This window comes from Talpa occidentalis, unplaced genomic scaffold (assembly GCF_014898055.3).
Source record: "Talpa occidentalis isolate TD23 unplaced genomic scaffold, MPIMG_talOcc4v2.1 talOcc4.10, whole genome shotgun sequence".
In the NCBI taxonomy this organism is placed as follows: domain Eukaryota; kingdom Metazoa; phylum Chordata; class Mammalia; order Eulipotyphla; family Talpidae; genus Talpa; species Talpa occidentalis.
The window spans coordinates 12542876-12570153 of record NW_023600993.1 but is presented as its reverse complement, the minus strand read 5'-3'; the positions used below and the strand labels follow the sequence as shown (position 1 = coordinate 12570153).

Sequence of the window (27278 nt, the reverse complement as noted above, 5' to 3'; positions counted from 1 at the left end):
TTACAAGTCATCCCTGTGGTGTGATTAATGCTTTTATTACTCTCTTGTATTTTAGCCATCACTGGTGCAGGCTATATTTAACGGAGATCCTGATGAAGTTCGAGCACTAATATTTAAGAAAGAAGATGTTAACTTTCAGGTAAAACAATAAATTCACTGATACCAGTCTTTAACCCTACTTTTGGAAATTCTTTCTTAGAGCTATGACTTTTGTTTAAAAGACAACACAGTTCTATAATAGCTGTATTAAATTAGGCAGAAAGGTCTTAAGGCAAAAAGGAAGGCACTGGACATTTATTCAGGGTAATAACTAAAACACAAAAAACCTAGGAGGCAATGAGTGTTGTTTGTTCCCCCAATTTTTTATTTTGAAATTTAAAATTAATTTCACAGAAAAATTAAACTGGTCTCTCTTATTGTCACTTAGATCTAGCAGTGGTAATATTTTGCCACATTTGATTTCAGCCTCATCTATACTCAGCTTTTTATATACAACACACATTTATGGTTTTTTCTTTTGCTGAAAAGAAAGTAAGTTGCAGAAATCATGACACTTGCTGGTAAATATGTTGGTGTGCATTTCAAATGAGGGTTCTTTTTGTGAAGTCAGGGGCATTTCTGTTAAATTTATAAATGTATTTGACTTACTTATAAGATCGGATATGCTTTCCACAATTAATCATGGTAAGAATTATACATAAAGATTTGGCTATTTGAGTCTATCGCTAAGGAAAGACATATTACTTGAAGTCTCCAAACTTAAGGATATTGTTGATTTAGCATTTAGGGCTGATATTAGGGACAATTTTAGAAAGAGTTGGTATATGGGCAATTTCTTCTCTGTGTATGTTTTTCCAATGGCTAAGAGTTTCTTTAATTTACTAAATTGAGGCTTAAATATATAATTTAAAAATTCAGTATATTTTTCAAATACAATTCAGTGCTCTGAATTTTTGGGTGTGGGAGGGTCGTGATTAATAAAATTGCTTTTAGCAACACTAAAAAAGATGACCTAGAAATGATTGTAGTTCTTATAAAACCATACTTTATAAACTCATCCAACTCTCATCTTTCTTTTGTTTTTCTTAAAATACTACTGTGACCACTTAATGTTAAGTAGATATCGAAAGTGTTTCTTTGCCATTTTTAAAAATTGGATTACTCAAAGATTTGATTCTTTAATTAATGGCTCATTCTAACATTGGGTAGTGATCCAAATGCTATTACTACATTTTTTCCCTCAAATTTTACAATGTTAACTGCTTTTAAGTTTGTATTTATTGGCAACATGTGCATCTAGTAAAGGGTTTATTTTAAATAGACTCTATATGTAATTGGGGTGTCCTGAACACTTTACTTTTCACAGGGCAGAAAATAGTTATAGAGGTGTAAAGATTTATGAAAAGGAAGGAAATGGCTTTCTGTTCTGTTCAGCTTTAGTTTGAGAGGCTTAAATTTTTTTTTTTTTTACTGTGGTACTAACAGATCTTACCATGGTGAGAAAGTTTAGACTGTAATCATACTTACATGGGTAATTTCTCCAACATCACTTATTTTCATTATAGCTTGTTCCCTTGCTCTAAAGCTTGAGTTAGAACGAAAAGCAAGGTTAGCATTTCAAATATGTAGACCCATGACAAGTTTTTATGGTTATTTTTAGGCCTTTTCTCTCGTAACTTAGAATTTGAGAGGATTTTTTTTAAAGATTCATTTATTTATGTATATAAGATTGGGGGTGTAGTCCTGAGGTGCAGGGAGTGAAAGGATTCACCAGAGACAGAGTGGGAAACAGAACAGGCAAATCTACTGAAATACACTGCTGAGGGGAGCATTGGGCAAGACAGGAGAGGTCCGCTGTGCCATGTGGGTCAGCTCCCTGGCTGGGGATCAAACTCATGTCAAATTGAACGCATGTTGCAGCTGCTGCTGATAGCTTGATAGTGCTGATGCTTAACCCCTTGTGCAACCAGGGAGACCCCCTGAATTTGAGAGGATTTTTTTAATTTTAAAATTTATTAAAAGCCCTGGGGTTCCATTGGTTACAGGCCCACTCTAAGTCAGTCTTGCTAGCAAAGGTAGGATAGAATTAGGTTTTGCTTCAAGCAGTGATCATTTTTTACCCCTGATTCATCTTTTGGGGCAAGAATAGAAACTGATTTTTATTGGTTATATTGCTGTTCCATGTCAGCATTTTCATAGGAAGGAATAAAGGGGAATCATTTGTGTGGTCTAATAGGACTTCTTTTTTAGAAGATTTTTGATTGCCAAAAATGGTTAGAGTAGAAAACTTTTAGATAAAATAAAAAAGTTAGCTGTAGAAGGAACTCTGTAAACCATAAAGGTAAAACACAGTCAAAAGATTTTAAAAGCAGAGTGGTATATGTAGTATAAAGGACAACTGGAGTGTGAGTTTGAAAGACTTAACTATTCATTTTATTGACCTTATAAACTTACTACTGGAATAAATCTACTTGACTTCCTCAGGACTTGCCTCTTTTCTTGTTAAATGTATGGCGTTACCTTGATGGCCCTCAGGATGTGGCCCTCAGGATGTTTTCCCACCCCAATCTTTGAATGTTGTAGAAATTCTAAATTCCTTTAAATAAATTGCTTTTGCCTAAAAGCTTTCATTTATGTATCTGGCTTTATGTAGCCAAGATAATAATAGTAATTAATGCTTTTCCCTAGGGTTTACTTGCACTTAATGCCATGTGTGTAGCCCTAAGAGTTATTCTGAACTATTAACATTTTAGAGGAAAGGTCTGTGTCCTCTTTATAAAGAAATAATTTCTATTAAGTAGAGATTGTTTTTTTCTGTCTAGATAGCTAGGAATTTGTCTAATAATTGAAATTTGCTTTTAGTGATAACAATATCCCTAAATCTTTTTATGTTTAATTCACACAACAATCTTGTGACGTTGTTCTACCAATAGATGGTAAAACTCTACAACTCAGATTTAACATCTCCAGGATCAGTAAGTATAGAAGAACTAGGATTTGAATCCATGTCAGATTTGACAGTAACTGGGGAATTAAAAAAGCAAATTGCAAAGATGCAAATACATGCATTTTCTTTTTTGTCACATAGTACTATAAAGCAATAGTGATTCAATATGGATTTTTTTTTTTAATTTTTTTTTATTTTTTTAAGATTTATTTATTTATTTATACAAGCACTGGGTACAGTCAGAAGCACGGGAGGGTGAGAGAATTCACCAGAGCCAGAGTGGGGAGCAGAGCAGGCAGAAGGACCAAAGTACACTGCTGAGGGGAGCAGCGGGCGGCAGGAGAGGTCTGCGCGCCATGTGGGACCCTCCTCTGGTGGCCGGGGAGCAGCCGGGGATTGAACCGGCGCTGCAGAGGCTGCAGGCAGCTTCACAACCCAGCGCTCAACCGCTGCGCCACCGGGGAGGCCCTCAATATGGATTTTTATACTTAAAAGTTATGTCTCTGTTATGTGGACTATACTTTTTAAACTGCAATACAAATATGATCCTAATTTTCATAATGCTAAGTGCTATTAAACTTTAACACTGCATCTGAGTGAATATTCAGACCTCTCAATATCGTATTTGTTGACAGGATAAAAATGTCACTCAAAGTAATCTCAAACAAAGGATAATTATAATCCAGCTATTGCTATATTTAGGTTTAAAACAGGAATAGTTGGATTATGAGTGAGCATTTTTAAATTAAAGAGTTAAGAGCTAGATAGAGTTTACCTGTAGTATGTCATTAATATTTTTGCAAATGTCACCTTGTGTTTTTTACTTAATGGGTTTCTCAGTGTGGATGTACTTTGCCATTCAAAATGTTTTGGGATTAGTTTGCCAAATTATTCTTCCAAATTATTAACATCTTTTAAATTTTCAAAAATACTTGAAATGATACTTTGTCAGATGAAGTGATCAACAAATGTATACATATACATGTACACATGTACACGTCACAAAGCAGTTAGTTTTCATTATTGTAATACCACGGTTGGCACATAACACAGTGTAATAAATCCAGTGTTTCCACAGGGTACATGAATTCTGCCTACCCCCATTCTTCACAGTGTTCTCTAGTCTTTTCTGGAAATTAGCAAGAAGTGCTTTACTCTTCCACAGATCTTTCTTCTGGCCACATGTCACTTCTGCTATTTGTCAGTACACCAAGCTGTTACTGTTCCTTAGCTCTTTAAACCTCTTCAATCATTTCCTTGAGGTTATATGTACTTTCTCTCTTAAGACTATGTATGTACATGATCTTCTGTAGCTATGTACAGAAATTAGTATTGGAGCTTAAAACTCTCCAGTCTCGTCTTATAGTCCCACCCAGCTTTCAGCTTGCTTCCATGAAACATGGACTGAAATGGGGGAAAAGATGAGAAATGAAACAACTCTGCTTCCACCAGGAGAAAATTCCTCTATAGTTTCCCCATGCCTAGAAATAACACCATTCTTTCATTCTTGCTTGGAAAAAACATTTCTTCATTTTTTTCTCTTCTCCATTCTAGTGCATCTAGATTCCAATCTCAGATTTTCAGGTTTCCTTCACAAGTATTCCGGTTTCTTCCACAATCCATAAATGAGTGTATGTTACATGCATTGTGATTACATGGCTATTATGATAATACTTCCACAGCTAAGGGTCCAATGGAACCAGCTGTTTCTGCAGCTAGATACTGATGGTCACTTATTTTTGTATTCTATTTATTTAATTGTTTTTTATTTAGCATGTGCTCTGCATCTTATTTTCAGCCCCTATGTTTTTTGGTGATCGGGTTATTATAGAGCTTCTTTATTTTTCTTTATATCCACATAGTTTTTACATTTTGTGTTTATGATATAATTTATTTAACCAGCCTCTTAGAAGGCATTTGGGTCATTTTAATAAATGGTACCTTTTTACCAAGTAAACAAAAACTGCTTCAGTGGACAAGCAAAAATTGTAGAAGATTTGTATTATAAATTATTAAATAAGTTATCAACCTCCCAAATAGACTAGTAGCAATTTCAGTGGACATGTATATATAAATAGGTGATAGAAGTTAAATAATGGTGTTTTTTTATTAATTGAATACTTAGAAATAGTGCTGGTTTTTTTTATGCTTATAAATATAAGTAAATAATGGTGGTTACATAGTTTAGCAGAACTATCATAATTTATGTTTTAAATCAGGCAGAGCTGGAAGTTACTAATTACTCTGATAGGTTTCAGCACCTTAAGCCTACTTTTAAAAAGTTTATTGAAGTACAGTTGATACACAAGAAATTGCATAGATCTGAAGTATACAATTTCATAAGTTTTGGCATCTGAAATCATCACATCAGTCAAGAACATTAATATTCCCATCATTCTCATGATTCCATTTGCCTATAATCTCTGATCTGCTTTGTCATTTTAGATTAATTTGAATTTTCTAGCACAGGTAGTAATGTAATTATACAATATTACCCTTATTTTGTCTAGCTTTTTTCATGGATACATAAAAAATGTATCTTGCATGGATACTAAGATATATCATGTTGTAGCATGTATTAATAAATCATAACTTTTTGTTCGGTATTCCATTGTATTGATAGACAAAATTTGTCCTCTCACCTCTTGGTAGGCATTTGAGTTATTTCTCTTTTTCAGCTGTTGCACATAACATTTGTGTACAAGTCTTTGTATGAGCATATGCCTTCCTTTCTCTTGGATAAATATGTAGTAGTGGAATAATTGGACCTATGGTAGGTGTACTTTTTAAGAAGCTGCCAACTGTAGCTGCCAAGATGCCATCCTAGAAGTTATATAGTTTTAAACTCATTTAAATCTGTAATCTGTTTTGAGTTAATATTTGTGTATGGTACGATATATATCAAAAATCATTTTTTTTATATATGGATATATCCAGTTGCGAAAATACTTGTTAAAAAGACTTCATGAATTGTGTTTGTATCTTTATCAAAAAATCAGCTTTCCATATGTGTGTTAATCTGTTTCTGGGTTCTAATGTTCTAGAGATGTATTTGTCTTGCTTAATGCCAGTACCACGCGTCTATGTTATTGTTGTATTATATAAGTCTTGAACTCACCAACTTTCTTCTTTTTCTAAATTGTTGTGCTAGTCTAAGTCCTTTGCATTTCCATATGAATTTTAGAATCAGCATGTCAATTTCTAGGGGATAAAAAGAGAAGAATTGTGTTGATCTACACATCAATTTGGCTAAAATTAATATCTTAATAACATTGAACCTTCTGATCCATCAACAAGTTGCATCTGTCTACTTGTCTAGGTCACTTAAAATCTCTTAATTTCAAAAGAGACTAATTCTCTACTACTGAAATAAGGTTTTTCTACTCAATGATGCAGGAGGTGTAAGTTTTCCCATCCTAGCTGTTGAGAATAGGACATTGTTCCCTGTGTAGGCATTCCCTCTAGAGTACACTTTCCTCTAATCCTTTGGGGGTGCTATCCCTCCAACTAGGCAAAAATTGGTTCTTTGGAGTGGGTATGTGAAAAAAACCCACTCCAGTGTATAATCTACAATGAACAAATCATTGTAGATATTACGTTGTACATATTACAGTGATATATGGCCCTTCAGAGGGCCAAAGTATTTAAATTAGATATACAGTGGTGTCAGAATTTCATGGGAGAAAATATTTTAAAAGGCTCCTGGGCAAAGTGTTGAGGGAAAAAAAAAAGATTGAGAAACTCTATTTTTGGATGGTTCTTTTGGCCAGTCTCAGGTAGTATTTTTATATAGCTTTCTGCTCATCATTCAACTGAGAACACAGAGGAGTATTCTGCAGATCTCTGAGATTCTCTCTTCTCACTCTTACTCTGTCCTGAGAATTCTAAGCTGTGTTTGTCCCATACTGTCAGCTCTCTCTCTCCTCTTAAAAGTATACATATAAGCATTGAGAAGCAGTTTATTGACTGAATTTTGCTTGATCAAGCTTAGAAGCAAGTTCTTCCATACAACTTGTGATGAGAACAGTTTTATGAGAGATCCTAAGCAGGGAATCTAGCCATGCCATACCTAGACTTCTCTGTGAGCAGAACTGTGAACTAACAATGCTTCCTGTTTTAAACTGCTTAACTTGTGATGAGTTGTTATATAGCAATAACTAATACAGGCTTAGTATCTCTTTCTGAGCACCTTTCTTGGTCCTCCAGATAGTATAATATTAGCCTAGTAGATATCCACAGCTTTCTCAACTCCTTTTTGACACTCATGTTTGTACAACAAATTGTTTTTGTACAAGCTCAGAATTTTAACTCTGGAGATTAGGACTTGTTTGAACTATACTCTGTATCTTTACCTAGTTTATAAGTAGTAGCCATTTAAATATAAAACATGTTAGAAATAAATGGAAGCAAGACATAGATCCTGACTTCAGCAAGTTTATATTCTAAATGTGTTTGACTATGTTGTATGTGAGTATTTTTGCTTCTGGGGGATGGTATTGGTGGGGGATGGCGTTGGTGGGGGCATTAAGTAGGGGTGGGGGAGTTGTTTTGATTTTGATTGGGTGGGAGCAGTCAACTGTTACTTACCCAAGTGTGATTAAACAAGACTGGCTTCTTTGAGTCATTTTGCCTTGAATCTCCATCAGTATTGTTTAAACAGCTCAAACCATTTGATCATAGGAGGGGTGAATTCTTTAAAAAAAAAAAAAAAAAGCATATGCATTTGCCAAGCATGTGGACAACGGCAGTATTCTCTTATGAAATAATACTTTATCTTTGCAGCATTTTGTTGACTGTCTCAGAGCATTGACTTCAAGGGGACAGCTAGAGATGGGCCTGTTCTACTCTGTTCTCTGTCAAAGGGACTGAATCCCATCTTGCTTTTGAACAGAATTTGCTTCCAGGGAAGGCATTTAATAAAGTTCTAAGCATTAGTGTTTCAGTGAAAAACTAGAGAACGACTGCTCTTGTATCACAGTCTAAATCATCAGTAAAAAGTAAAGTTTGCAGAAGTGCTGACCACATAGCACAACAGTAAGAGAAACCTCAGGAGTGAAGGAGAGCGAGGCTACCATTCATTGTTGAGAACTGCCCCATAAGCCCACTGTTCAGTTTTTGATAAGGGCCTTACTTTTCAGATCATGCTGCCAGAGCAGTGGCACATGTGAAAAAGTCTAAGTAGCTGACACATTGGTAATTGTGTGTAAACCAAAGTACCTATAATAGATTTGGGAATGGAAATTCTTGGAACAGTTTACCCCAAATCATGTATACACAAAGAAAATATTTTGTATTTTATGAACTACGTAATTTTAGGTTATCTAATATGAAGGTGAATGATTTAATAATAGATTACTGAGTGTACATTTTTCATAAAACTACAGCAAGACCGTAAGTTTTTTCATACCTTACTGTATTGTTGAGTAAAATACATAAATTGCATATATATATTTAAAACTAATAAGGTACCATTTTTTTCCTTTGGAAGTTTTTACAGAGAATCAATGATTTGAGTACTTACCAAATGAATGGAAGCTTGTTTTTGTACAAGCTCAAAATATCATTTTAGAATACATTTCTCTTTGTATATGAGAAGTATCTATTACAAAATGTTAATGTCAAGTTATTATAATTTAGAAAATAAATATGTACATTTTGTAGTTTGGGTTTTGTTTACATATAGAAACTAGATTACATTATTTTTTAAATGTGTTTTCATTTGAGTTTAAAGACTATCGTCTGTAAATCCCTCATAATAAAATTTCTTTTTTTATTCACTTTTAGACATAAATGTGTAGTTGGATGAAGGGAGTGGGTGCAAGGATGAGTAACTTTCATTTTCACTTTTCAGGTGATTTTTTCATTGCATTTGAACAAAACTTGCCAACTAACAAAGGAAGCTACTATTCCTAAGCTGAGATACAATGTCAAAACCTGTGTCTCCTGTCAATTTTTTATGTATTTTTTGTTTTAGTTAACATCAGTTTTGATTGTTATTTTAGAAAAATTAAGCCCACGGGTCCTATTTTTTTCTCCTTTCAGTTTTTTTTTTTAATTGTGTAATCTGACACACTGAAAATATGTAAAACAAATACAGGCTATAATGAGTTACTTAATTGTCTCCACTACCTGGATAAGAGTGGAAACATTGCTAGCACCTCAGAAGTACCCTTTATGCTCACTTTATGATGAGAACTGTTTTCTTCAATCCCACAATGTAGTCAATATATCTTACTTTTTGGATTTATAATTTTGCCATCTGGCCCATTGTACAATATAATTTTGCATGTTTTTAAATTAATCATATAACATGAATTCTTTTGGGCCTGGAGTCTTTTGTGTGTCACTTGTGTTAAAAATATTTAGACCTAGGGAGCCCCCCTGGTGTTCTAGGGGTTAAGTCTCAGGGCTACCACCTGAAGGCCCATCTCCATGGCCTCAGTTTGATTCCAGGCCAGGGAACTAACCCACATGACGCAGCAAACCTCTCCAGTGTATTTCAGTAGATTTGCCTATTCTGCTTCCCACTCTGTCTCTGGTGAATCTTCTCACACCCCCTGCACCCCTGACCTGAAACCCAGTTCTTCTACACAAAAATAAAATCTTTTAAAAAAAAATATAGATCTATATTATGTGTAGCTGAAGGTTCATCGTAGACCACTCACTACATGTACCATGGTTTATCCATATTTTGTTGGTAGTGGGTAGTGGAATTATTTCTAATTTATGCAGTAGCTGGGGTACAGGCCAGAGGCACAGGAGGGTAAGAGGATTCACTGGCGACAGAGTGGGGAGCAGAATAGGCAGACGGACTGAAAGCACTGCTGAGGGGAGCAGCGGGTGCGACAGGAGAGGTCTGCTGCGCCATGTGGCTGGCCGGGAATCGAACCCATGCTGCAGAGGCTCCAGAGAGCTTCACAGCACTGTGCTCAACCTGCTGCACCACCAGGGAGGCCCCCATTCAGATATTCTTTCATGAAGTGCCTATTAAATCTCTACCCATTTTTCTTTTTGAGTTCCATACAGCTAATTTGCGGAATTTTTTAGTTTATTCTGGATATGTATCCTTTGTGACTATAAACTTATTATAATCTATATTGCAAGTACTTTCTCCATTTTCATCTTGCCTTCTATGCTGGTTATTGAACATGAGATCTTAATTTTAATGTGAAAATTACCAGCATTTTTTGCAGCTAATGCTTTTAAGATTTTGATGTCTTTAGTAAGAAGTCTTTTTCCTAACTTGAGCCATAAATATAACATCCTGTATTCATTCCTGTTTTATCATTTTGCTCTTTACATTTAGCTTTATAACAACCTATGCAGTTAAATAGAAAAAGAAGAATAGGCTTCTTTTTTCCAAATGGATGCCAAATTGCCCCGATACGGTTTAATTGTCCTTATTTTATTGACTTCTTGTTTGTGAGTTTTGAGAGTTTTTTTATATTCTGAATTCTTTGTCGAACGTGATTTGCAAACATTTTTCTCCCATAGTAATCCTCTTAATTGGGTCTTCTTCACAGCAAAGGTTTTAATTTTGATGAAATTTATCAACCTAATGTATTGTGCTTTGGTATTGTATCTAAGAACTCTTTATCCAACCTTCATATTTTCTTTTAATATTTTAGGTTTGGCAGGTAGGTCTGTCATCCTTTTTGAGTTGTTTTTTTAATTCAATGTCTGGTAAAGATAGATACTCTTTTCTCGGTGTATTGCTGTCCAAGACCATTCATGGAAAAGATTATATGCCTCTTTGTACTTCCATGAAATAGCAATCATTTGTGTGGGTTTATTTCCAGACTCTATTTTGAATATGCCTTTCCTTTTTCTGCTACCGCACTGCCTTGATTAGTATAGTTTAATAGTTATTCTTGAAATTACACACTAAGAAATGTTAACTTTGTTCTGTTTGTTCAAAATTGCTTTGACTAGTGTGATTTAGTTGCCTTTCACATAAATTTTCGGCTGAGATCCATGAGGAATCTTGCTAGAATTTTGATTAGGATTGTATTGAATCTATAGATCAAATTGAAAGCAGTAGTGAATCTCTAATTCATGAACATGGTATTCATTTTTTCTTTGTGAGTGTTTTGTAGTTTTCAGACCCTGAAATTTTTGTTGCACTTATTTATAGGCAGTTCTCTTTTCTTTTTCTTTTATTGTTTTATATTGGGAATGTATAGTTTTTATTTTTTTCATTTCTAGTTGGCAATTGCTTGTATATAATAATGCGATTGCTTTTAGTATATTGACTACTCAGCAACCTTTCTAAACTTATTGTAGCATTTCTTAAGACTCCTTATGATTTTCTCCATAAAAATGTGCCATCTATGAATAGGATTTTATCTCTTCCTTCTCAGTCTGTGTACCTTTTCTATTTTTTTTAAAGATTTTTTATTTATTATTTATTTATTTATACAAGAATGGGGTACAGGCCAGATGCGCGGGAGGGTGAGAGAATTCACCAGAGACAGAGCGGGGAATGGAACAGGCAGACTGCGTGAAATACACTGCTAAAGGGAGCAGCAGGCGAGACAGGAGAGGTCTTTCGCGCCATGTGGGAATATTAAATATTTTATTGCCTAATATTTGGTACTTAACTGTAGTAAAGTAAAATACGATGAATCCATTTCCCCCCCCCTTTTTAAAATTAACCAATTTGTTCCTTGTTTTCTCTTTAGTTTGATTTGTGGAGAGGAAAAACTATGTTTATGAGTCATAAAATACATGAATGAATAAGATTTAAGGCATTGAGTCATAGAATTCCAGACATCTCACACACTTAAATGACTCACTTTGTGTTGTGCTGTATGTGTGGTTTATCCTGTGCAATAGATATGCTTCTGAATTTGAAGAGGTCTGATCATACTTAAATACTCTAGGGAAATTTGCTGTGTGGATGAGTAACACTGAAGAAGCTTAAGCAAAGGATCCTTTATTAAAATGACTAAAACTCAGCTTTGACTAAAACATGATATTTGAGTGGTTCTGAGTTAGCTTTTTCAATAACTGTTGAGTAATTTCTGTGCAAAGTGTTTTGTTTGCTGGGGTATATAATCGAGCAAAAAACATGCTGTTGGAAAATTATGGTTCAAAAGACAAGAACTCTTTACTAAGCCAATCAATTAACTACTATACCAGCCTCCCTTTACTGGATCATCCATTACTATTATACAGTCAAAAAAAAATACATCACAGGGGCCTCCCCAGTGGTGCAGTGGTTGAGCGCTGGGTTGCGAAGCTGCCCGCAGCCTTTGCAGCACCGGTTCGATCCCCGGCTGCTCCCCAGCCACAGGAGGAGGGTCCCACATGGCGCGCAGACCTCTCCTGCCGCCCGCTGCTCCCCTCAGCAGTGTACTTCATCAGTCTGCCTTTTCTGCTCCCTGCTCTGGCTCTGGTGAATTCTCTCACCCTCCTGTGCTTCTGACTATACCCAGTGCTTGTATGTATGTATGTATGTATGTATAAATAAATAGATAGATAGATAAATCTTTAAAAAATACATCACAAATATATTAAAATTATATAAAGAAATATGTGAAGAGACTAGTGATAATGTTTTAGACTCATCTTTATAATATATCTGTACTGTAGTTAGCCTCATTTGGCTTCCCCATGGATGGTTTTAGCCCCTCTCTTCGCTGGCATTTTTCTTCCTATTCTCAGTGGTCTGCTTATCCTTTTTAGAGTACTTGCGGGCATTGCCAAAGTAGAAAATTATTACAAAGTGAAGATCATTTTTTTTTTAGATCTTAAAAAATTTACTGTTATACTAATATGTTAAAGACGCCAAGATACAGTAAGTTAATTTCTCTTAATAATAAGTCTCATGGTTGGTGGGGCATCTCTGTTCTCCAATATACTGACAGTCTTCTAAGATATTGACCTACCTCTAGATGGTCAAAGCTGGCTCAGTTTAGCACTCCTTTCCCTTCTGTGGGAAGTGGGAAAGTACTAGTCAAGCTCTAAGGTATTTGTCTTTAAGTTGAAGATGACCAGAAACATGTGCCTATTTCCACTCATCTATCATTGGGCCACACTCAGTAACGGAAGTTCAAGGCTGCCTTGGAGTGTATTCTCTTGTCAAGTGGATAACCAACTAAAACTTTATTCCTTGTAGACAAGGGGGAAACGATTAACAATCTGTGGCAAAAATATGTATAAAAAATTGGATGTAAATTTCTAAATAAGCAGCTTGTTTTCCTGAGTAGCTTTCTTAGATGCAGTTGAATCAGCAATACTCTTATAACTTTAGATGAGGTATAAATATGAATTAAACATCCTGAGTGTGTTATTTCTCAAATTGGAGAAAATTCTTTGAGTGGAGGACATACATAAAGCCATACATTAGATGTAGTTCCTCCTCCTGGAGGAAGATTTGAAAGGCTGAGTTTTTTGTTTGTTTTTTTGCTATTTAAAAAGATAAAGAATATATTTTAGAGCCAAAAACAATGTTGGCAGGAACTTTAAGCAATACTTTAAAATATTTTAAGGGATAATTTCAAATTCTCAGAGATAAATTTATTGTCACTATGCTCAATCCTATGGAATTTTGATAAGCAAACCTCTTGGTAGATTAAGGTTTGTTTTATTTATTAGGTAGTTCTAAACTGTAAAATTGTGGAAATATATTGGAAAGTTAGTTATGAAATTTGCCTATATATGTCAGCAGCATGTGTGCATTTTTGTTTTAAACGGTCTAAGAAGCTATTTCTTTGTCATCTTAGATTTTTTTATTCTTTGTCACACCTTGTGTCATTCTTTTAAGGGTAGATTTCTTTATAAACTTCTTTAGCAAAACTTTCTCTTACCCTGTCAGTGGGAATTGAAGTCTAGATTAGTGTTGTGGAAGTAATCCGTTGGTAGTTATTAATTATTTCAGTTAGAGTACATTAAAATTGACTTTATATTAAAGCTTATTTTCCACCTTTTCCTCCTTATGATAGGACAATGAAAAGAGAACTCCACTGCATGCTGCTGCCTATCTTGGAGATGCAGAAATCATTGAACTGCTTATTTTATCTGGTATGGTAAGCTCTGTATATTATACATCATGCATATGTTTCTCATAATTACTTTTAATCAAACATAATTAGCTATTTCTTTATATTTGCTTAATAACTAAAACTCATTCATTCTATGGATGTTAATTATGTGTCAGGTACTGTTCAGGGAACTTAGAGATTATTAGAGAACAAAACAAAGATTGGTGCCCTTATGGAACAGATACTCCAATGTGGAAAAACTGACTATAGATTACTTATGTTAGGAAGTTATATATGCTATGAAAAATAAAAACATCAGAATAACGGAGTGGGATGAGCATTATATTGGGTAGGTGTTGTATAGTATATTCACAGTATGCTCATCGACCGTAGAGTTAGTCAGAGACAATTACAGTTTTCAAAGTGGAGATGATGGTGACTCAGGTAATGCCAACAATTTCTATCTTTAAATAGCATTTATCTAATTCTCTTTGGGCTCCTTTAAAAATATTTTTTAGGGAATTATACTTAATGTTTAATTTCTTCTTAACTATCTAAGGCTTCACAGTATAAAGTACAAAGTGGGTCTTACAGAATAGACCTATTGTAGTCACACTGCCCAGTCCTAACATAGGCAAACAGACTTAGAAATATTTTTGTTGTAGTCAGATTATTGTAAGCCATATTTATTGAGAGAGATTGCATTCATTTGAATTGTGAGTGTATTGCCAGAATTTATAGATACTATGCATAGTGAAGTTGAAGAAATTTTATCTGTTGATATTTAGGAGAAGGACTGAGGGAATTTTTGCATGAAGAGCCCATTAAATGGTGGCCTAAATAGAATTTTTTGCTTCTATTTACAAACTTGTTAAAATTTTAAAATCTGTTTTTTATGACAAGCTACATAATCATACAGCATTGAATATTGTTAAATGTGGACTCAGGCAATATTCTTACATCAGTTTCTTCTTGAATAACTTCATCACTGATGCACTGCCTGTAAGATGTCTATTCCTCTATGGATTCTAGCTTACTAGTTCTCAGCTGAAATTTACTAGAGATAAGAACTGAAGCACTTCAAGAGAAAACTATTTCTTCTTCATTAAGGCCTCTATTTGAATAATAGGACTTGATAGAATACAGGTTTGTATGTGGATTTTTTTAATGAACATTATCTAAGAAAGTTTCTTTTTTAATGTTAAAAGTAGCTTTGCTAGAAAGAGTACAGCTCTGGGTAGTTTAATATTTAGGATTTGGGGTAAGAATTCTGTGTTTTTTTTTATTATATGGTATTCTATTGATTCACTTTCATTTTTGACATAAAGATTGTATGATTCAACATAAAGAGTCTTTTTTTTTTCCATTTCATTTTTATACCTAGGAGAAATTTTACAAATGTTCAATTTGACTTAAATTCTTCCTTTAAAGTGAATGTTTGTATCAAGGAGTTTTAGTTGCTTTTAGAAGATTGACTTCCTGGTCTTTGTGACTGTGATAGATGAGCCTTATCAGTGTGATGGTAATCAGTTGTCAGCTTTGAAGTAAGAGTTTGAGAGTACCTATTTCAACTAAAAATCATGTATAAAATTAAGCATCACATATATTTATAAAAGCTATTTCAACTTGTCTTTGAAAGATAGTTATATTTCAACAGCTTTATTAGGTAATAGTTTTTTTTTTTTCAAGGAAAAGTAAAGTTCTAAATGAATTTAATTGTTCACAGTTCTCAGAATAAAAAATCAGGTTTCGCCTCAAACTGTACATGACTTTTCTGCTCCAAATTTCTTTTGACTTTTAGCTTCTGCTATTTTCCTTTTTGCTCATTCTGCTCTAACGCCCCGGCCTTCTTAAGTCTCTGGGCCTTTGGCCTGGGTATTCCTCAGCTTTAAACCCCCATTTCTTCAGATAGCTTACTCTCTTACCTTCTTCAAGTCCTTGCTCAAATGCCACCTCATCAGAGAGGCTGCCCCTGATTATGGCAGCCACCACCTCCATCCTTTCCTGCTCCTGTGTGTTACCCTTTTCCTTATACTTTGCTAAAAATTTTAGTCATTTTTCCCCTCTCATTCTCTTCCACTGTAGTATAAACTCTAGAAGGCAAGGATTTAGTCAGGTTTGCTTCCTAGCTTATTTCTTCTGCCTGGAACATGTTGAATACAGAATTGGCTCTGCGTGAATACTTGCTGGATTAACCTATGATGATGTAAGTTTAGACGCTCTCCTTTTCAGAAATCTGTTCATGTTTTGGTCCCAGTTTCCCTAGTCTTTAGTGAAATGAGAATGGGAAGGAGAGGCAAGGATTTTCGGGGGGTATAATAAACAGCCTGGTAACTAAAATTAATAATACGTACTGTATGTTTGAAAGTTGCTAAGAAAGTAGATCTTAAAGGTTCTTTTCATAAGAAAATAGTGTTTACTATTGAAGTTAATTATTGTTACTGTAGTGATCATATATATGTTGCACACCTTAAACCAATACATTACATGTCAACTGTATCTTAATAAACTAAAAAAACAGTAGCTTCACACAGTCTTCAAAAATATGTGCAGGGTCTTAAGTTTCTAAAAGACCATCTTTTAGGGGTTCTATTTAAATTTGATTAGATCACCATGGTTCTGAGGGCCATGCTAGACTCACTAATATCCATACCCTTAAGCTCAAATTCTGGATCCATCAAAACAACCTTTTAACATATTGGATGAGTGTTCAGTAAGTCATAAGTTAGAATTGAACTAGATGTTACACCTGATCAGTTGCCTAGATAAAGATAGATAAATGGAAAGAAATGTCAGCAACAAAAGTTGTCTAATTTCTTCAAAGTAATGAGAACTCTTAGTGTAACAAAGTTTAGTAGTTTTTCTTGCCTTTCATATTAATTGCTAGAGACATGTTATAATATTAATTAGGTTAACCTTAACTAGTATAATCATAAAAAATTAATGTGAAATAATCCCTATTTAACTCTTGCATTATATGAAAATCATGATATGGTTCAGTATGAACATTCAATAAATGAATGTAATTTAGAATTTTTGAAACAACTTTAGTATCCATGGCAAGATTACTTGCAGCAAGATCATTTGTTCTGAAAATATTTCTCTAAAATGGGCCTCCCTGTGATGGGGTGGGGCAAGGGGTTAAGTCTCAGCACTATGAAGCTATCCACAGCCATTGCAGCATGAGTTTGATCCCTGGCCAGGTAGTAACCCACATGGTGCAGCAGACCTCTCCTGCCTTGCCTGCTGCTCCCCTCAGCAGTGTATTTCAGTAGATCTGCCTGTTCTGCTCCCCACTCTGTCTCTGGTGAATCCTCTCACTCTCCCACTCCCCTCGTACCTCTGACCTACCCCCCAGCTCTTGTATGCATAATAAATAAAATAAATCTGTTTTAAAAAAAAATGGAAATGTTTTAAAAATTTTCTCTAAAATGAAAAATGAAGAATATAAAAGGTTGATCATTTGATAGAGACTCGTCCTTACATGTTTAATTATTCAAGTTTTATGTCCTTGTCCGGGCCAGCCGGGCAGATCAACGGGGTACCCGGGGGAGGAAGCAGGGGCTTGGTATGGGACAGGGGTACGCAAGGAGTGGAGACAAAGCCAGGATCATCGCCAGTCTCATTTATTCAGGAATGTGTACAATGTTATATAGGGTTCAGAGGAGGAGGTCTCTCGTTATCTCTAGCAAGGAGAGCCCACCAATGCAAACAAGCCACAGTAGCAAGCAGGGGGAAAGGATCAGTCGTCACAATAGGAAACTTGAAACCTTCACTTGAGCTAACATTCAGTACCTGCTTCAGGCAAGAACCCGGATGTTCAGGTCTGGGCCTCAGGTCTGGGCCCCGACAGTCCTGATTTCTTATAAGAAGTTTGCACTATTTGCACTATTTGATGTGACTGGATCCTTAGATCATAGGTTCTTAGATAGTGATTGTTGAGTTGGCTCTTACCCTTCACCTCCAGCTGGGTGATAGATTCCTTTGGTCCCTTCTTTATCACTGCTCCACCTTGTTCTGTATTATGAGTTGTATGGAGAGCTTTTCTTGTGGATTATACACACAGCTCTAAATAATCTAAAAGAATATTAATAGGGATTCTCAGATTCAAGTAGAGATAAAGAGACAGGTGGATGCAGACACCAAAATTCTCCTTTAGAAGACTCAGTCACCTTGCCCGGATCTGAAGAAAATGCCTGGCTTAGATCCTTCCTTATTTTTGTACAGAATTTGCTGTAGTTGGTAGAAATTCTCATAGTTTGGCTTGCGGTTTTAACGGTTTCCTCTTTTGCATTAAAAATAGTGTTTTCTTCACATTCTCTTATATTTTGGTGTTTTTTTTCTTTAAAGTAGAACTATTCATTCTCTTTAACCTGCAGTCCAGATATTGGAAAGCAAATATTTATACATGATGCAACTTGAAAATTTGTGAAATAGAAATATAATTTTTGACATCTTATATGTAATGAAGTGATTATTATAGATGGCATTATCTATAATAACACTAGAGTCTAGTGGAATTAATTTCACAGTTGGCTGTCAACCAGGGTAAAATAATAAAAAGTCTGCTTACTATGTCACATACCATGCTAAATTTAACTTTTTCATTTGTCTCATTTTACCTTCTTAATGTTATGATGGCATTATAGATAAGGAAACTTGGATATTTAGAGATTTAATAATTGAAAATTGTACTACTAATAAAAACTAGAGCCAGAATTTAGACCCAGGTAGTCATAATCTGAGCTGAGGTAGAATGTGGGCCTCTCTTCTGTTAATTCTGTTTCTCTCCCTCTCTAACCCATCACCCTCTCCCTCCACACCTATGTAGAATATGTGATCCTTAGGATTTGTATAGGTAGTGTCTTTCATTGAAGAATTTCTGTTATAAGGATTAAATTTTCTAAATACACTTTTATGGGAGCTATTCCTTTTCCTTCCTTCCTCCCTCTCCCTCTCTTTTTCCCTCCCCTTGCCCCTCCCTCTCTATGTTTTTATTGCTTGTTTCAGTGCCTGGCACATAATAATAGTAAATATTTGCTGAATGCTTTTTTTTTTTTTTTTTTTTAAATGAAGTACCATTGGTTTAATCCTTTTTAGTTTGGAAGTCTAGGACCTCCCCCTTCAGGTAAATTCACCATAGCACACCCACTACCAAAGCGCCTGTAGTCTTCCACATAGTCCATTGTGTGCTCTCCCCACCCTGTGCTCACCCCACCCCTTTTGGATACTTCAGTTCTGTGATCAGCTTTCAAGGGTTGGTTTTTAGTGTCTTTGTCTTACCCTTTGATTTTTTTTTTCTATATTCCATGTATAAATGACACCATCCAGTATTTATCTTTCTCCTTATAGTTTATTTCACTTAGCATAATCCTTTCTGCTCCATCCATGTTGCTGCAAATGGATTGAGATTATCTTTTTTGATCACTGACTAGCATTCCATTGTGTATATAAACCACACATTTTTTGATCCATTCACCTGTTTTGGGGACATTAGTTACATATCTTGGCTATTGTAAATAATGCTGCAGTAAATATGAAAGCCCAAATTTCCTTTCAAAATAGTGTTGTTGTAGTCTTTGGATGGATAGCTAACAGCAGAATTTCTGGGTCATATGGCAGATCTATTTCTAATCTTTTGAGGATCCTCCACATTGCTTTCTGTAGTGCCTTAATCAGTCTACATTCCCACCAACAGTGTAAGAGAGTTCCATTTTCTCCACGCCCTTGTCAGCATGTGTTGTTTCTAGATTTTTGGTGCGGGCTGTTCTCACAGGTGTGAGGTGGTATCTCACTGTGGTTTTGATTTGCATTTCCCTGATAAGTGATGATGAACATTTTTTCATATGTTCGTTGGCCATCTGTGTCTTTGGAGAAGTGCCTGTGTAACTCTTCTGCCCCTTCTTTGATTGTTTTCTTTTTGTTGAGTTGTATGAGCTATTTGTAGATCTTTGACATTAGTCCCTTGTCATTGTATGGTGTGCAGATATTTTCTCCCATTCAGTAGGATGTTTCTTTTAGTTTCTTTCACTGTGCAAATTAGTTTAATGTACTCCCAGTTGTTTGTATTCTCTTTTGTTTTCCTTGCTCTTGGGGACAAATTCTCAAAGACATTACTGAAACTTATGTTGTGAAGTGTTTTACCGATGTTTTCCTCTGTGTATTTTATGTTTTCAGGATTTCTATCCAAGTCTTCTATCCATTTAAAGTTGATTTGTTGCTTGTATTTAAAACCTTAGGTTTAGCAGTACAGTAGACTGTTCCCAGCGTATATTATTTTTTATCCCTCCCCTGCCTCCTGCATATATTAGATGGTTAAATTTAATACATAGTGAACTTACATTGTGGAGGGCATTAGTCAGAATGTCATTTGATTGGCTTTCTGTAGAAAATGTGATCCCTAAAAAGGAAATATGAATCTTATTTTTCTTGTATTAAGAATTACACTTAAGGGGCCTGCCTCCCCAGTGGCGCAGCGGTTGAGCGCTGGGTTGTGAAGCTGCCCACGGCCTCTGCAGCGCCGGTTCGATCCCCGGCTGCTCCCCGGCCACCAGAGGAGGGTTCCGCATGGCACGCAGACCTCTCCTGCCGCCCGCTGCTCCCCTCAGCAGTGTACTTCGGTCCTTCTGCCTGCTCTGCTCCCCGCTCTGGCTCTGGTGAATTCTCTCACCCTCCCGCGCTTCTGACTGTTACCCAGTGCTTCTATAAATAAATAAATAAATCTTTAAAAAAAAAAAAAAAAAAGAATTACACTTAAGGATTACACTTAAGGGATAGGACCCTTGAAAGTCTACAGTGATACATTGGCTTGCAAGGGCTGCCAAAACAAAGCACTACAACTTGAGTGACTTAAGCACCAGAAATTGATTTTCTTAAAGTTCTGGAAGCTTGAAATCCATGCGCAAAGTAATGGCAGGAAAGGCTCCTTCTAGGGACTATGAGAACATTTGTTCTAGAGCTCTTCTCCTTGGCATGTGGGTCACCACCACCTTCTTGTGTCTTCCTTCTACACATGTCTGTGTCCAGCTTTCTTCTTTTTACAAGGATACCAGTCATACTGGATTAGAGCCTGTCAAGAACCCTTCTAATAATGCCACAATTCAGAGGGGACTGAGGTTAGCACTTTTCAATATGGGATGTGGGGGAGACAATTCAGTGCACAGTATCTGTTGTTCTAACACCCTCTTAAAAGAGACAATGCAGCAGCTGTTTTATATCCTCCCCAGCATTACAAGTGGAAACTGAAATTGTAATTGCTTTTTTGCTTATTCTACTTCTAACCTGAAAGCACAATCAGAAGTTTTTGCCATTGCCTTTGGTAAGCAGCCAAAAGCATAATTTTCAATTTGGGAAGAGTGATGGAGGTATTCGACCCCTGGCCCAGCTCATTCTAACTTAGGAACAGAGAAGAAAACTATCCTCTGTTCATAGATTTATTAGTGGGATTATTTATAACTATTACAAACACACATGAAAATAGAAATTAATATTCTGTCCTCAAGTACTTAGACTTATTCAGAGGTTGACAGACTTTCTAAGGACCATAAAAGCACTTTGACAACAACTCAGCTCTACTTTTTAATGTGAAAGCCACATATTTAATACTTAAGTGAATTTGGTGTAGCTATGTTGTGATAAAATTTTATTTACAAAATATATGACTGGCAACCTTTGGGCTGTAATTTGGAGACCCCTGTCATAGATTATGAAGATATTATCTGTTTGATGTTAAAATAGGACATGGTATTTAGTAAATATGAAATAATTTATTCCAAGTATTTCAAAATAGGATAAGATTTTATAACTGGAAATGGATCATAGAGATCATTTAGCACAGTCCTTACTAACTGGTAACTAAGGTTCAAAAATCAAAGAATTGACACATCTTGGCGACTGATTAGAGTAGGGAGAAAACTGATGAACTGATCATACTGCAGAATGAGATCTAGAGTCAAATGGGTTACGCTTGAGTTGAATGCCTGACTGTGGGGCTCACTTTATGGAAACTTTGTGGTACTTCCAAAGTGGTTTTACCTTAGGGCCCATTCTCTCTTGCTTCCTATCCCCTCTCCAGTATATTCACACAGCATAGGAGGCAGAAATTATGATTAACTAAATGAAGATCTGGGCTCTGGGGAACAGCCTTAGATCACTCAGCCTAATTGGTAGAGCCATTGTTAGATCATCGGTCCTCTTCTGGGTTTCTTCCATTGACCCCTGACTATCTGCACAAATCCGTGCTATTTGGATCCCAGAATAGACTGATGTAAGTAAATCGGATTATTTCTTTCAGTTGCCTTCTGGTTTAGCTTCAAATGAGCTAGACATTTATCTCTTTCCAGAAATCTTACCTTATATAACATTTTTTAAAAGCCTATCATTTCATAATATATTTTTTCATGAATGAATTATTAAATTGTAAAAAATGGGTGAGAGAGGACTAGTTATCTGGATTTTTCTATAGAGTCTAACTGTGGAATCAAATGGATACAACCTATTTAGGTGACCCTAAGGTGGTTTTTGCTTGTCTTTACATTGTTTTTAATATATCAGAAATAAAATTACACTGTGCTCTGAAAAGTCTAATCCATATTCAGATATTGGCAATACAAATTCTGACTGCTTATTTAAGGGAAAGTAGCTGATAGTTATAGATTTGGGGGGGGGCATGGAAAGTCAAGTAAAGAAACTTTCTATAAGTGTCACTTTGCAACTGTAACTGATGACATCATCCTTAAATTGCTATCTCCATTGTCTTCAGTTTTTTAAGCAGTTCTTTCTCCTACCATAAGGTCTCCTGGTAACCTAACTTCAAGAATTGAGATGGGACTGCTATTTTGTATTCTTTTGTTTTAAAAAAGAAACTAGGAAATCGTAAAGAAATTAATCTTTTTTGGTGGCTTAGATCATCATTAAACAAAAACATCATACTCTGCCATGTATGGAGCATGTGACAATGTCATTTGGTTTTCTCTATACAAAGACATTTATGTTTAAGTGGACATGACATAATTGTCCTTTTTTTTCATCTTCATTGTTAGCCTTTATGGCTAGTTTTCAGTTGTTGTAGTTAATTTTATTTTGGAAATGTCTTGCCATTATTTGCATGACTTTGTAATTTGTGTATATGTGTATATATAGCTGTTTGGAGCACTCTATGTAGAAGTCTGGTTACCTTCGAGGGGAGGTTCATATGAGTTGAGCTTTAGGGAGTTTGGACATCAGAAGTGTGCTGCCATGTTTGTTCTTACAACACTTATTTTACAACCATCTACTACTCTTGTAACATACATGGCTAGGCCATATATGCTTGCTAGTATGTACAGTGTATAATAATTTAACCAATGTGGGCAAAGAAGATAACTTGTTTTGTTGGTACCCTTTGATATGGCCCTACCATTTCACATATACTTCGTGTTTAATTTCCAAGGAATTAGTACTATTAGGAAAGACACATAATTTAACAAAAGGTCAGTATCTTCTGAGAAATACTGTGATTAAATGGCTAAAATCCCATTGCTTGATCTTCCTGCAGGTTAAGTACCTTTAGAAAATGAAAAGAAGAAGCCATTTTTTTTAAAATCAAACTGTTTATTGGCAACAAGTAGCAATATGATATATCCTCAGTCAGTCATCAGTGTATTTTTTGTTGTCATCCTCAGGCTTTGTGAGAAATTAACTTAATTTTGTTATTAAAAGCAAAGGAAAAAAAAAACTTATCATAACTTTAAGTGGAAAAATGAAGGCCAACAGGCTTTTTTTCACTTTGGGTTTCCAGATGCACCATGAAAACTAGAATTTCTTCCTTCAGTTATATATCTCATTACCCACATCCAAAAGAAAGACAAAACATATTTACCATCTTCTAGTTGTTACAATTTTTTCTTTGTACTAGAAGACAAATTCTTTGAACACTTCTGATAACCACTGCTTTTATTTCCTCTTAAATACATTTCATTTTTTGATAAGGCAATATTTCAGTTATTTAAAACAGTTAAAAATATGTTTTTAAAGATACATTGCATATCATAAAAGTTGCCTTTTTTTTAACGATTCATGAGGAATCTTTATTTTTTATATATTTTTTTACATCATTGTTCATTTTTAAACAGTTTGTTTCCCCCACCCTCAGGTGTCCCCATAGAATCTCCTTCACCAATTCACCTGTGCTCCTCCCACTCTCCCTTTATTTTTTTTATAATAAATTTTATTTTTATATTCCCCATACAATTGTAACCCCCTTATTTTGACCCCAATCCCTCCCCTAAAAGTTGCCTTTTTACTCAGCCCCTCACTACCCAATTCTCAGTTTAGCCTCTGCCGACAAATGCATAGGCAACCACTGTTAATAGTGTTCCTCCATGATTTCCTTGTGTTTATAAAACACTATGAATATAGATATATACCTCTTCCTTTTTCTACATAAAAGTAGAGTATTACATATTTCTTAATAATATTGCTCTTTTTACTTTTTATTTCTCAGATTTTTATCAGCACATAGAAATACTCTTTTTTTTGTGTGTGTGTGACAGCCATATTCTACTTCCTTGAAGTCTGATTCAAGTTATTAACTAATAACTCTTCCTGTTTGCTTGAAGGCCCATTATCAGGCCTCATTATTCTCTGCATTTTTCAATTCAGGGTTCTTGTTTCTTCTAAGCACCTGTATCACTACTCTTTAGGCATTAATACCAGACCTTGCTCTTTTATGGTGCACATAAATTCAAAACTATGCAAAGAAATACAGGGGTGATAAAGAGCCATTGGCGTTCCAAGCAGATAAATGGGAAAATGAAGGAATCTAGTATTTCTCTGTTGTTCCTTCACTCTCTCTGGAGATCCAGCCTTCTAATCTGTTAACATTTCAGATGCAGGGAATGTAGACATTCTGCTTCATTTTCTCACATGTTCAAGACTTAAAAGTCTATCTAGCATATCTGTGCTCATATACTGGGTATGTTAATTATGTGTTAATCTTTGTGACAAGGTAGAAAAGAGATCTATAGATGAAGAAACTTAGCTTCAGAGGGATCATGTAACTATTTAGGGACCTATAGCTAATAATTATTAGAGCCATTACTTGGAATCACTGTACATGATTATTCCCTGGAACCTCACACTCAGAATATAGAATGTCAACCAGAATTCTTGCTTTGGTTTTGCTGTTGTTGATGCTGATGTTAGGCTTGCTATACTACTACTCTGCATCTAGAAAATTAGGAGGTTGGACTAGATATCTAAAGGCCCTTCTCACTAGCTTCACTTTGCATGAGTCTGGGACTTGTCACCTGTTTCTCAACACTTCTAAGAACTAGGACTATTTCTGTTTAGAGGGAACCTTCAGTGTGCTGCTTCTGTTTGCTTAGAACTTGAGTATCAAATCAGTGGATTTTATGTAAGTGTTATGTCCCCCCATAACATAATGCTCCTGCCTTTTTTTACTAAATGTATTTCCATTTTGTTAAGGATAATTTTTCTCCATTGACTTAATGATTTTTAAACAACTGTATGTAGTTGATTTGTTGTGTTTTTCTCATCTTTAAATCATTAGGTATAACCCACAAAGACATATAGATTGGTTCATTTCTTTTCAGTTTTTTCCCCTAAGTTTATAACATTCTATACATTTTATGCAATAACTTGATGGTGCTAATGTGTTTTTAATCAACACTGGATAACTGTTTTGATAATCTTGTATAGCTTTTTAGCATGATACATTTATTATAAAGAAATGTAATGAAGGCTTTGCAGTGGTCAAAAATTTATGTCTAAATAGTCTTATATTCATTTACTTTAAGTACTTGAGTTTTTTAATACACATTTTAAAGTGGGGTCTGAATTTTACTTTGGATGTGCTCTGTATAAAGGTGGCTTTTCTAGCCATGTAAAATGCTTATTTTAATAAAGAGCTAAAACGTATTGGATAATTACATCAATTAAAAAGAATAGTTATATGAATTAAGGGTCATTTATTAGCAGGCAGTATAAATATTAGGTATTATTTTTTAAATTGTTGTTTATCCAATCTGGACTAAATATAACTTCAAATTTATTTAAAATATTTTATGCAAAATATTTCAATTTATTTTTTTCTTCTTGTTGCAGGAGCTAGAGTTAATGCCAAAGACAGCAAATGGTTGACACCTTTACACAGAGCAGTTGCATCTTGTAGTGAGGTATGACATTTCTCTGAGTATAAATATATAAATACTGTATAGTAAAAGATTACACCTGCTTATGAGTGCATATTCAAATTCTGTGCTGCCACAAGAAGGGAATAGCAACTGAAATACCTACTCTGATCATTTTACTCTAGAATTTTACAAACCAAGTTAATTTTTCCCACTTCTCCATTTGTAAGGCTTCTTAGCGAATCTAAAATACCTTCCTTCTCTACGTCCTACCAGAGAGAATTTTATTCTGTCTTATGAAATCGCCCTTGAGGTTCTTTTCTACTGATTCACTTTAGTCTAATAGAGATGTATATCTGATAATGATTCAGCTGATAATGATCAAGAAATAATCTCAGCAGTGGTATAATGATTAATTGAAATGTTGTTAAACAATGAAATTAGTTTTGAAATTATTACCTTTTTTTGGTCCTTATTTTGAGAAAACTTTGGCAAGAAACCACTTAGCTGTTGAATACCAGTGATGGGACAAAACCATTCTTTTTTTAAATTCATTTTATTGCCTTTCTAAAATGTATTGGGTATTTTTTGAAAATGCTTTGTGCTTAGGGAACGTATTTTATCTCTCTTATGAAAGTTGATGCTTATTAAAAATAAATATTTAAATATAAAATTGAAAAGTATGACTATATAAGTTAATGCTAATTCAGTGTTTCTTCACTTACTCAAATTGTGAGAGACCAGAAAGTATAAGCTGCTGCTACTTTTCATCATGAACTGGAGGGTTAGCTCTTCTTTAACTAGTGTTTCAGAATATTTCCTCAAGAGAAACTTGGGGATCTCTTGTCTCTTAATTCTTTGCATTCCTCATTGTGAACTACATTTCGGACTGTCCAGTTCAATAAAAAGAATAACAACAGTACAAAACACAGCAAAGCAAAAAGAGACAATTATAAAGCAGAGACATCTTGTAGGGGAGGAGGAGGGAGAGGGATCAAAAGGAGGGAGGGAGGAACACAGGGGACTGTGGTGATGGTGCACGTGTGCCTTGGGGAAGGAAATTCTATGGGGACTCAATCTGAGCGGGTGGAGGGGAAGCAAATATTGTTCAAAAAAAAATTTAAAAATAGGGCCTCCCCGGTGGCGCAGCAGTTGAGCGTGGGGTTGCGAAGCTGCCCGCAGATTCTGCAGCGCCGGTTCTATCCCCGGCCACCT

General features: G+C 35.2%; 1 protein-coding gene across 10 annotated transcripts in view; it reads left to right on the top strand.

Moving 5' to 3' along the window:
• The window catches only part of ANKRD28 (ankyrin repeat domain 28), a 130107-nt gene that overhangs the window by 49419 nt on the left and 53410 nt on the right, over window positions 1-27278 (top strand). For 9 of the 10 annotated variants that reach the window (XM_037524665.2, XM_037524675.2, XM_054690226.1 and 6 more), the window contains 3 exons: window positions 56-139; window positions 13894-13972; window positions 26038-26108. In XM_037524665.2, the coding sequence (XP_037380562.1) occupies window positions 56-139; window positions 13894-13972; window positions 26038-26108 (234 nt within the window). Of the gene's footprint in view, window positions 1-55; window positions 140-13893; window positions 13973-26037; window positions 26109-27278 lie in introns of those variants that run through there. The other variant, XM_054690349.1, reaches the window with a different exon arrangement.